The sequence below is a fragment of the Bicyclus anynana genome, chromosome 27 (genome assembly GCF_947172395.1).
Source record: "Bicyclus anynana chromosome 27, ilBicAnyn1.1, whole genome shotgun sequence".
NCBI classification, from domain to species: Eukaryota; Metazoa; Arthropoda; class Insecta; order Lepidoptera; family Nymphalidae; genus Bicyclus; species Bicyclus anynana.
Window position 1 is genome coordinate 5,633,938 of NC_069109.1, and position 12,225 is coordinate 5,646,162.

The following is a 12,225-nucleotide window of genomic DNA, read 5'->3' on the forward strand; positions in this document are numbered from 1 at the left end:
ATAGGAGTTAATGGCCCGGCTATTGCTTTGAGAGTATCATTCGTTATGTTGTCTTCACCTGGGCTTTTCATACATTTCAAGGAGTTAATACCGCGTCGGATTTCACTCTCTAGAAAAACAGGGATCTCTGCTACATTATTTTCTTTTATGTTGATTTCCATTTCATTTGGCGTGTTGTACAAATTTTGGTAAAACTTAGTAGCTTCCCTAATAATAGTGTTTCTATTCGTAGTGGTCGTGCCTGAAGAGCTTTTTAGAGTTGGTATCCACTCTTTAATATTGTTTAAGCGTCTATTTCCACGTTTTACAGATCTCTTTTTATTCAATTCCTCTTCAAATACCTTTAACTTGTAGTTCTCTTTGTTCTTTTTTAGAGCTTTCCTAATTTTTTTATAAAGATATTTTAAACGTTTCTTATCCGAGTCTGTTTTTAATACTTTGCTTTTAAGTTCAGTTCTTTCGGAAATCAATTTCCTTACTTTGTCTGTAACAAAAAAATGGATTCGATCTTCTTTTTTCCTAGCTGGCAATGTGTTGACGCTTTCACGAATTGTATATATAAGATTTGTATACGATTTTTGAATGTCATTGGTAGCTTCTGTTGATTTTGATAACTCTGTAAAAGCATTTTTTACGTGTTCGCATTCAATTGGCAGATATCCTGACCGATTTCTTCCAAAAGTTCTTCTCTGTTTGGGTGTCTTTTTGGAAATGGCAAGAGTAGCTCTGATCAATCTGTGGTCAGTTGGGTGCGAGGTGTTGATTACTTCCATATTTTGGATGCAGGATGTGTCATCTTTTTTGGTGATAAAGAAATCGATTTCATTCAATACACGTCCATCAGGCGATTGCCACGTCCATTTTCGAGTTGGTTTCTTTTTAAAGTGGCTATTCATTATGTATAGTTGATTTTCGAAACAAAAATTAATAAGTCTTAGTCCTCTATTATTTCGGGTTCCATATCCCCATGGACCCATTACTGTATTGTCGTCTGGTTCGGGATAACCAATTTTTGCATTGAAGTCTCCCATTACATACGTTTTTGATAGAGTGTTTTCTAGGACCAATGAAATGTTATTGTAGAGACACTCTAGTTCTTCGTCAGACGCTTTTTCAGTTGGTGAATAGACTTGAATTATACTGGTTGGGATAGTATCTATGTTTATATCCAATCTAGCGACTCTATCAGAAATGGCCATAAAATCTATTACATTATTTTTAAACTTCTTTTTAACCATAAATCCTACGCCGTTTTTCCCACTTTTCTTTCCTGTGTAAAACAATATGTAGTTGTCATGCTCTATAATATGTGTACCTTCTTTTTTAACTTCTGATAGTCCTAATATGTCCCATTTGATATTTTGTAGAGCATGTTCTAGTTCTTCTAGACGGCCTATTCCTACAAGAGATCTTACATTAAATGTACCAATGTAATATAGATGTTGAATGGAGGGTGGAGGTCTACTACTCCCTCGGGGACCAGCCGGCTTGGGAGAGATATTGTTTGTATTTATTACAGAATTTTCTACGGATTGGAGAGAGGCTTTTCGTTGCTATGGTCTTTGTGTCTGTTCTATAGAATTTGTAATATTATTTTGAGACGATGAAGATGTTGTGATTGGTAGAGTTGGTTTCGGTGTCATATATGATTCAATACTGGTTTTGTTCTTTTTACGAGTATTATTGTTTAACAGAGGTTGGTTGGTTTCTGGTAGAGCATCTGGGGAGGCAGGTGGTTTTCTTTTATTATTTCTATGTTTATGTTTTGGGCTTTCTTGTAGAGCTCTTGCTTTATTTAATCCGGGGCTCTTTCTGTTTAATGTTATGATTTTGTCATACTTTATCACAACATTTTCCCCCTTTTCTCTTCTAGATAGGAATTCTTCTTGTAACTCTTTCCTTTTTTGTAGAATTTTAGGTGTATAGTCCTCTTTCAGGTAAAATGTTGTATCTTTTAATACATTTTTGCTACGCAAGATTTTTAATTTTAAGCCCATTGTTGTTAACGTTACCACGACAGGTCTAACATTGCCCTTCTTTTTTCCCAATCTCTTCACCGACTCTATGTCTCTTTGATCACATGGTATCTTCATAACTTTATTTAATAAGTCCAATACAATTTCTTCCAGCTGGCTGTAGTAATTTTTTTTTTTTTTATACTATATATATCTATACTAATATTATAGAGAAGAACGAAGACTTGATTGTTTGTTTGTGATGTAGATGATGATGATGATGATGATGATGATGATGATGATGATGATGATGATGATGATGATGATGATGATGAATATGATGATGGTGATATGATGATGATGATGATGATGATGATGATGATGATGATGATGATGATGATGATGAATATGATGATGGTGATATGGTGATGATGATGATGATGATGATGATGATGATGATGATGATGATGATGATGATGATGATGATGATGATGATGATAATGATGAATATGATGATGGTGATATGGTGATGATGATGACGATGATGGTGACGTAAGATTGAAAGCGGTGCCAAACAACAAAATGAACTTTAAGAGCCTATTTGGCATAGCACCGCCTTCTAATCGATCAATAGATAGAAAAGTAAGATCACAGAGTAAAGGTCATACGGAGGAGTGTTTACCAACAGCGTAGTGAAGACGATGAAACCCATAAAAAAAACGTCACACGTCTCCTTGACATTTGCTACAAACTTCTTTCATAATTCGTATTTCTAACTAACAATAATTACGTAAATTAATATAATAATCAATAATTACCAATGAAAAATACTCCTTCTTATTTCTTTAGTTTTTGCAAACAGTTCTTAAAATATTTAAAAACGCAAGACGCAATTTTTCTTGAATAATATTGAAAGTTACTGATGCGACGGTCCGTTTCGTACTGACTCGAGAATGTATTACTTTTTGAATTTTGTATTTGGAGTGACTACGACACCGTCGTGTTCCCTGTTTTTTTTTCGCTTTTTATACTAACGCATCTATTCTATTCATTTTATCTCACCATGAGATTGGCTAAGGCCGAAAAAAAACAATCGAGAGTTGTTATTTTTTACGCTCAAAACACTCAGAACTCAGAGCTACAAAACCAATTTTTTTTTTGTTATTGAAGGTACTATTCGCGGGTGAAGCCACAGACTCTACATACTTCTCCACAGTGCACGGAGCGAGCGACTCCGGTTACAGGGAGGCTATGAGACTACTGCCCAGTAGTAAGATATAGGAAGAATGTAAAATTGGTGTGTTCATATTATTTTTACCATAATATCATATAGTTTTTATTTTTACCCGACTGCAAGAAGGGTTATGTTTTTCGCGCGTATCTTGTATGTATGTTTGTATGTATGTAATATTCTTTATTACCTCATATCTTCTAAACCACTAAACGGATTTACGTAATTAGGATATCGTTAGATTTGTCTCAATAACCGAAGTGTTCTTAGATAGGTGAAACTAAAAAAAAAATAACAAGATGACTGTGAGACGCTATAGACTCGAGGTGAATTTTTTTTTTTTTTTTCTAATATTGCAATATGGTTATCAAATTCAAGAGCTTTTTGTGAGGATTCTAAAATGGTATATCACGGCCATGTTTAAAAAAGCTACAATTAAAAAAACATTATTTATTAGTTGTCTATAAGTACAAAATACGCGAAGCGGATGACTATGAATAAATTAATTAAACAAATAAGAAAACCCGACTGCATAAAGTATAAAAAAACTAAAAAGAAAAAAACAAGCTCAGTCTAGAAGTGTAGAAAGCAATTAGAAAACAGTCGGGACCTTAGATATTAGATAGAATTATTTTCTTCTACATTATTTAATAGGTCCCGACATTTTCTTTTTGGAACGCAGTTCTAGGCTAGACGGAAAAAATTAAGACCAAAAATTGTAACGACACTTTACCTGCGTAAGAAGGTAATAAGGTACCGTATACAAGTGAGAGCTGCCTCATCCAGTTACTAATAATTAACATAATCATTATGTATATATGTAAAGTTTGTATAATGTTTGTACACTTTTTAATAAAGCAATATCATTTATTATTACTTTGTTTTATTTATCAAAGACGTACCGCCAAGCGATTTAGCGTTCCGGTACGATGTTGTGTAGAAACCGAAAGGAGTGTGGATTTTCATCCTCTTAACAAGTTAGCCCGCTTCCATCTCAGATTGCATCATCACTTACAATCAGGTGAGACTGTAGTCAATCAGTCAGTCAGGTGGGAAAAAACATTGTAGGAAATAGTAGTCTGAGACGGATATGACGTCAGGTGGCGCTACTTGTTTCCGTTAAGAGTGGGGAGTTAGAGAGGGGTAGCGATCTGTTGGCGGGAACGACTTACGATATATTGTCGTGCTGTCGGCTTCAGTATACCTATTCGTGGCGTTCGAGCCGTCCACATTTCTTGTTGTTTAATTCTTTATGGGTTACTTGGGATATTCAGGGAGAGTGACTTGAGTGGAAAAGGGGAGTGTTTGTTAACAGTCAAAGGATCCTTTAACCCTACACACATCGTTCACAAGTGCGTGACTCCACTCAAGGTCATTCTCTGCCATTCTAGGGTCTTATTTTAGTTACAGTTATTTTTGTAATTCTCCTCTGACTCGTCATCATCATCATCATCATCATCATCATCATCATATCAGCCGATGGAGTCCACTGCAGGACATAGGCCTTTTGTAGGCACTTCCAAACATCACGATACTGAGCCACCTGCATCCAGCGAATGTCTGCGACTCGCTTGATATCGTCAGTCCACCTGGTGGGGGGTCGGCCAACACTGCGCTTACTAGTGCGGGGTCGCCATTCCAGCACATTGGGACCCCAACGTCCATCGGCTCTTCGAACTATGTGCTCCGCCCATTGCCACTTCAGTTTCGCAACTCGTTGAGCTATGTCGGTGACTTTGGTTCTTCTGCGGATCTCCTCATTTTTGATTCGATCACGATTTAATAGTACAAGTAGTTAAATCGTAAAGAAATCGATAAAATGCTTGCATACGTCGTATTTCAAATGAAAATAATAATTATTTTAATCAGAAATTATGGGAAAATTGATAACAATTTTCTTTCTACAAACATAATGTATTTAAAATTCAATTATTTCATAATAATTATTTATTTAGTAACATTAAAAATAGTTATTAATTGCAAAAATATGTCAAAATCAGTTACAAAAAAATCAAATTTGCATTTAAAATTTGAATATGTAAAAAAAGTTTGCGCAAACAGAGACAGTATATGCAAAAGTAACGATACACGTATTTGTACTGAGACAGTTTTTGGCGGGAAAAGTGATTATTTGGATTTTGAAAATGCGTGCTATTTGTTTTTGTACAACATGTGCGATGATTTTGAAAAGGGTAAGCTTTTTGGTTCTTTATGTTATCGCATGCGACGACAAATACGAGAAAAACGAGTTTATTGAAAACTAGCGGACGCCCGCGACTTCGTCCGCGTGAAAGTCGTTGTAAACTTTCAACTACCCCTATCCTGCCCTACCCTAACCTACCTCTACCCTTCCCCTACCTTACCCCAACCCTACCCCTACCCTACCCTATCCTACCCTAACCTACCCTACCCCTACCCTACTCATTAAGGCTGCACTTCTTTATTTATTGCTCCCACCGCGAGTCGCGTCGAGCGCGGGAACTATTACACAAAAATAATCCTTAAAGTTCTTAAAGCATGAATATTCACGCGCGATTGCTTAGCGTATTTCATGTATAACTTTGGTGTTTCTTTACCGATTTTTATGATTCTTTTTTTATTGAATAGGTAATAATGTTAACTTTCTTATTAAGATGAGATGAGATGAGTGGTAAGTGTTATAAACATAAGAGTAAACAAATATAATTAGAAAGCTCCGAACTGCTAAGCTATCGGGAGTTACACTTGTTATTGTGAGTCAACCATAAAAGATAGACATATATGCTGTTATATTTTTATAGATAATTTTAAGGAGAACATTTCCGTCATACATGATTTCCATCTAGCTTTAACCATTAAGGCTGTACACGCGACGGAAGCTTTTAAAATTGAGTAACTTCTCCCGTTTTCTCAACATTTCTCTTCACTGCTCTGCTCCTATTGATCGTAGCGTAATGAAAAGTATACTATAACCTGCCCAGGAGTATGTTGAATAATTGTACCAAGTTTCGTTAAAATCCGTCCAGTAGTTTTTGTTTCTATAAAGAACATACAGACAGACAGACAGACAGACAAAAATTTTACTGATTGCATTTTTGGCATCAGTATCGATCACTAATCACCCCCTGATAGTTATTTTGGAAATATATTTCATGTACAGAATTGACCTCTCTACAGATTTATTATAAGTATAGATATACAAGGCCAGCCCCCCTAGTCAAGTGGCACGTTAATTCTCTTTCTACGATCGCTAACGCTTCGAAAACAAGAAAAATGTATGAGAATGACAGGTCTTGATCACGTGACCTGTCGATAGCAAATGTCATTCCCATACATCTTTCTAGTTTTCGAAGCGTTAGCGATCGTAGAAAAAGAATCGACGTGCCACTTGGCAAGGGCAGTGCGCAAAGGCTGGGATTGCTCGCGTATACTTTTAAATTTCAAAAAGCAAAATTATTTTTGGTACTATAGGTAGATCGTTATTACGCTTATATCGCGTTTTTTTTTCGTTTACGCGCGCTTGCATTTTATGCTAAAAATATACTTTTTTTTTTTTTTTTTTATTCTTTACAAGTTAGCCCTTGACTACAATCTCACCTGATGGTAAGTGATGATGCAGTCTAAGATGGAAGCGGGCTAACTTGTTAGGAGGAGGATGAAAATCCACACCCCTTTCGGTTTCTACACGGCATCGTACCGGAACGCTAAATCGCTTGGCGGTACGTCTTTGCCGGTAGGGTGGTAACTAGCCACGGCCGAAGCCTCCCACCAGCCAGACCTGGACAAATTAAGAAAATCTCAATCTGCCCTGCCGGGGATCGAACCCAGGACCTCCGTCTTGTAAATCCACCGCGCATACCACTGCGCCACGGAGGCCGTCAAAAGTTACATATATTCAGTGAGTAGTGCGGCGTAACATGCGTCGATAAAAACGAGAAATAAGTAAATCGAAATCCGTTCTTTTTGCCAAATCAATTTTAGAAAAATCCGCATTTGGTCAGCGTGGTGTTAGTTAGCCCAAAAAGTTAGTGTCATACCTAAGTACATTGTTTATTCAATTTAGAAACCATAAAATATTTTTTCCAGAATACTCCATTGTATCATCAGGCACCTGTGTCGAATATTTCAAGTCGAGAAGGCACTATCTTCCGCAAAAAACTGTCAAAGTTGGTAGCACCAAAAAAGGTTATTAATTGTATCTAGTACCGAATAATATTTAGAGCAGGGGTTCCCAAAGTATGGGTCGCGACCCAGTGGTGGGTCGTGAGCGAATATTGAGTGGGCCCTGATACAAGAAATCTGATACTTTTGGGTTATTTAACACTAAAGCTCTTTTGTTATTTGATCAGCAAATGGGGATGATGACTAGGTTTGAATATATTGATTTTTATGATACATTCGTGTAAATAAGGTCAATGTTAACTAATTTATACATAAAAAGCAAAGATTGTCTGGATATTTGCAAAATAAATAAGATAATAAAATTTCAAAATCTAATAATTTTTTTTATCGTAATTAGATGAAAATTCATACTGTTTTAGCTTCTTTACATTAAATGTGACATTTTTCAATAAAGAAACTATAAACATAAACGCACAAATAACAAAGATATTAGCAATTTAGTTTGAACTCCCATACAAATCTAACGATCAGCGAGTCAACGTCACTTATTCGAGCCATTGTGTATGGAGCGTTTTTCAGGGACCCGCGGCAGCGCCGCAAATCTGACCCTTTAAATCCCTGTAGCTCCGAAAGTAATGATCGCAGATACCCTGTTACTTTTACAAAATTGCTTTACTATTAGCATACTCTTAATTTGTATACAATTTAAAAAACTGTCATCATCCCTATTGCGCATTGGGCCAGCGTGGTGGAATAACATAACCTCTCTACAGTCTGAGAGGAGACTCGTTCTCAACCGTAAGCCAAATGTGGGTTATTTTTTTTCTTTACAAGTTAGCCCTACAATCTCATCTGATGGTAAGTGAATATATGATGTATAGATGAATGAAGTTTTTCTTGCTTCAGTACTCCGCAGTGCGACTAAAATGTTTAGCCCACTATACGAAGTGGAGACAGCGTTCGACCTTCATACGTGTCCGTTGTCGTGCCCACCAGTCTACAGCCCGGTGTGTGTCAACGTGAATCGTGGACACGGACTCTATTTCAAATACTTCACGTTTGTCAACCATTGCGTCGGTGATCTCTATTACTGTCGCCATTGGGAAGGTAATATGTGTATTTATACTAATTTTAGCAGACTCAGAAGTGGATTACTAAAATAAGAAAAACCAATGTCGAACAAAGGCGTCAAAACAACATTTGTCAGGACAATTTAATAAACAAATCAAACATTTAGTGGAGTCACGGGACATTGTTTATTTTATTAAAGCGGTCCGTGAAAATTGTGCATGATTTCCTAGGGGTCAGTGGATGAAAAAGGTTGGGAAACGCTGACTTACAGAGGCCTCTTTACCTACAGTGCAGGGGATGCGTTGTACCCGGGCGCCGCGATCTCAGGGGCGCCTGAGCGCCACTAGCCGCGCGGGTTATACAGAGTGTTGCGAAGTGTTTCCCGGTGTTGACAAGTCAAACAAAGTAATTCAAATAATTCCTACTATCCATGTAACACACGCCTTTATCTATCCTATATTGCATTTTAAAATCGTAGTGGTGAGACTGTCGATATCGACGAGATATTGCAACTGGCACTCCTCACTTCAATGAGCTACTTCATGATATTTATCAATGAATAAGTTTGGCTAGGTTATAATATGGGACACAATTTAAGATCTATTTACAAAAGAAATATTTTTACTCCGAAAATATTCATTTTAGAACACATGTTCCTTAGACATTTTTAATTTACTTTAAAGAATATAACCTTAGAGTTATGGGAAATAATCCCGAGCACCCTGTAATGTATAGGTACTAGAGGAGGGCGCCCGATGATTGCATCCGGGCGCTACGTGAGCTAGAGACCCTTCTGTCACTTACCATCAGGTGACATTGTAGCCAAGAGCCAACTTCTAAAGAATAAAAAAAAACCTCCCTTTTGAACCACAGCACTAGGTCGTCGATTACGAACATTAAGTACCTACTAGGTATTCATAAATAAATAGTTTATGTATTTTTTTCAGAATTCATGCCTCCGCCAGGAGAAACCGAGCTTGTAAAAAGTTCCAAGTTGAGTTGGTCGTTGTGTGCAGCTAATAGGTACTGTACAAACATCGTGAGATAACAACGCAGAATAAGATTTTAGATACCATCGGTAACGTAGTGTCGGTGGCGGTGCGCCGCAGAACATAACCATGACTATCATCATCATCATTAACAATCCATAGTCGGCTCACTGTTGACCACGAGTCTCCTCTCGGTATGATGGTTAGACTAATAGTCCATCACGCAGAGAATTAAGAAAATTCTTTGGTATGCAGGTTTCCATACGATGTTTTCGTTCATCGTTTGAGACACGTGATATTTAATTTCTTAAAATTCATATAACTGAAAGTTGGAGGAGCATGCCCCGGACCAGATTCAAACCTACACCATTTATTGCATTTATTCACTACTAGCAGACGCCCGCGACTTTCACTTCGTTCGTTTGAAAAACTATGTATCTACTTAAACCCTATTTCACCGCTATTTGGATTTTCGCACATTTTAAATAATATAATGAATAGCCCACTAATTTTACAAAAATATAATTCAATACATGATCGATTTATACTAAAAAAAACCTTAAACCCCTTTTTAACCCTTTAGGATTAGAAGTTTTGAAAAATCTTGAATGACATTATACTTAGTATTTTTTTGGTTATACCAATTTTTACAAATATAACTTGAACAATTAAGGACTTTTAAATACAAGCTTTCAACCCCTGTTTCACCCCATCTGATATAACTTTCGCGACAAAAAGTATCCTATCACCTTCCTTAAGGTTTCAAATCGTGCCATGTTTCATTTAAATTCATTCAGTATTGAAATCAAATCGATTAACCTACCTATTTTATTTTTTATATTTTATAGATATATCCAATTCGCAAGATTCACAGAGGTGACATCTTCTATGGGTCATTACGGCTGGCTAGCGGGAGATTACAGGTAGGACTTGAATTTCGAACTTACAAAGCTCATTTTTTGTACAAACATTTTACTTTTATTTATTTATTTCTTCTTTTTTTTAATTTTTAAAATTTTTTACAAGATAAGTATAAAATACAATTATTAAAACACATTTGACATTTGTGAGGAACCTCCTCACAATACGCGCCGTCTCAAGAATCACTGCCTTTTGTATCCGACTCTTGATCCAACAGTTAAGCTTTTTAAGGTGTTGGTCAAAGCTTTCCGCTATAAGACCATTGACTGAAACAACTATCGGAACAATAATAGTTGACTCAACATTCCACATGGCGGTAATCTCGTGAGCGAGGCAAAGCTCATTATTGTTATTTACTAGCGAACCCGATCAAGCTTCGCTTTGATTTGGCACACTTCTTCCCTACCCTACCCTACCCCTCATACCGGCAGGTAAGGTATTGTAGGAAATAGTAGTCTGAGACGGATATGACGTCCGGTGGCGCGACTTATTTTCGTAGAGAGTGGGGAGTTAGAGAGGGGTACCAATCGGTTGGCGGGAACGACTTCCGATATAAGGACTAAATTTAAAACTAGACTTCTCTCTCTCCCTCGAAGAATAGAAGAATTCAAAGGAGTTTTATAATAATTATTGTAGTATAAAAATAAGCCAGGGTTTCTCAAAGTGGGGTTCGCGACAAGATTTACGTACCTAATGGTGGCTTGATAACTGTTACCGATACAGAATGAAGGTTAAAATTGTCTAAAATTACTCCTAACATTGAATACATTTGCGACAAGAAACAATCACACCCATCACATTAATATTACAAATACATTTATTTTGGTACTAAGGTAAGGTAACACATAAGTGTTACCTTTTTTGTAGTCCAAAAAAAATCTAAATTTTTAAATAAAAAAATGGTTGTTGTGCCGCACCCGACATAGATAGGTATAGTGTGTCGCGGACTTTTTTGTAGATATTAATAAGATCTACAATTAATTAGAACATTTTATGCTTCTATCTTTAATAGTTTAGGCAGCGTACACAAATATATTTTAGTAATATATATTAAATTTTTAATAAAAATGTTTTTTAATAAAAAAAATTAACTAGAAAAGTTTTTCTAGTTAATTTTTTCCACCTTGTGTCCGAAAACAACAAATATCTTACGGGAGCCTATTTTTTTCCAAAACAAAATTTAGCCTATGTTACTTGTGGATAATGTAGCTTTCGAATGGTGAAAGAATTTTTAAAATCGGTTTAGTAGTTTTTGAGTCTATTCATTACAAACAAACAAACATACAAACAAAGTTTTCCTCTTTATAATATTAGTATAGAAAAACCTTATTTTCTTCAACAGTCAAATTATTTTTTTTCTTTGGGCGTCCCATTAGTTAGTGAGGGGTTCGCTGTCACTTGGAAATTTTAACAGGGGTTGGTGGAGCCGAAAGTTTGAGAAACCCTGGTCTAGACCCACGGATTACTTTAGTAGGTGGTCTGTGAGACCACTTTATCATACCATACCTATGGGAGGTTATCATGGACCGACTTTAAAATGAGATAGAATGGCATTTTTACCTACACACTTTACCTTTTTATGTGTTTTTTCAGACCAACACAAATACTGAAGCCTCACCAAAGGAATCCATTATTTGGTTAGGAAGATGCGGACTGGGCGACTCTAAACATTGCCTAGATTTTGCTAAGTTCTCATCAATGAAGATTTTGCACCACAAATAAAATCTAGCAACTCTGTGTTTATTTATTTTTTTGGGACGTTTTTTGAAATTGAAATAATATGTCCTTTTACAGGCAATTATAGTTATTTTAATTTATTTTTAATATTTTATATTTAGCCACCCTGTTTAGGTTGCCATTTCCTGTTCATATTATTGTATTTGCATAAAACAGCATATAAAAAAAGGTATGTTTGAATGTCATATGTATGATTAATGTAGAAAAAAAAACACCAAGC

At 36.1% G+C, this 12,225-nt stretch overlaps 2 protein-coding genes across 5 annotated transcripts in view; both read left to right on the forward strand.

The window, feature by feature from the left end:
• The window catches only part of LOC112052522 (uncharacterized), a 149,237-nt gene that overhangs the window by 10,009 nt on the left and 127,003 nt on the right, over positions 1–12,225 (forward strand). For 2 of the 4 annotated variants that reach the window (XM_052890099.1, XM_052890100.1), the window contains exon 9: positions 3,126–3,252. In XM_052890099.1, coding sequence (XP_052746059.1) covers positions 3,126–3,236 — 111 coding nt within the window. In that variant the 3' untranslated portion in view covers positions 3,237–3,252. Of the gene's footprint in view, positions 1–3,125; positions 4,060–12,225 lie in introns of those variants that run through there. The other 2 variants (XM_024091635.2, XM_024091636.2) reach the window with 1 other exon arrangement.
• The window catches only part of LOC112052518 (uncharacterized), a 7,133-nt gene continuing 264 nt past the window's right edge, over positions 5,357–12,225 (forward strand). The window contains exons 1-6 of the mRNA XM_052890053.1: positions 5,357–5,378; positions 7,252–7,350; positions 8,194–8,394; positions 9,306–9,381; positions 10,196–10,270; positions 11,862–12,225. The exon at positions 11,862–12,225 is cut by the window's right edge and continues 264 nt beyond it. Of these exons, the coding sequence (XP_052746013.1) occupies positions 5,357–5,378; positions 7,252–7,350; positions 8,194–8,394; positions 9,306–9,381; positions 10,196–10,270; positions 11,862–11,910 (522 nt within the window). The 3' untranslated portion in view covers positions 11,911–12,225. The remainder of the gene's footprint in view (positions 5,379–7,251; positions 7,351–8,193; positions 8,395–9,305; positions 9,382–10,195; positions 10,271–11,861) is intronic.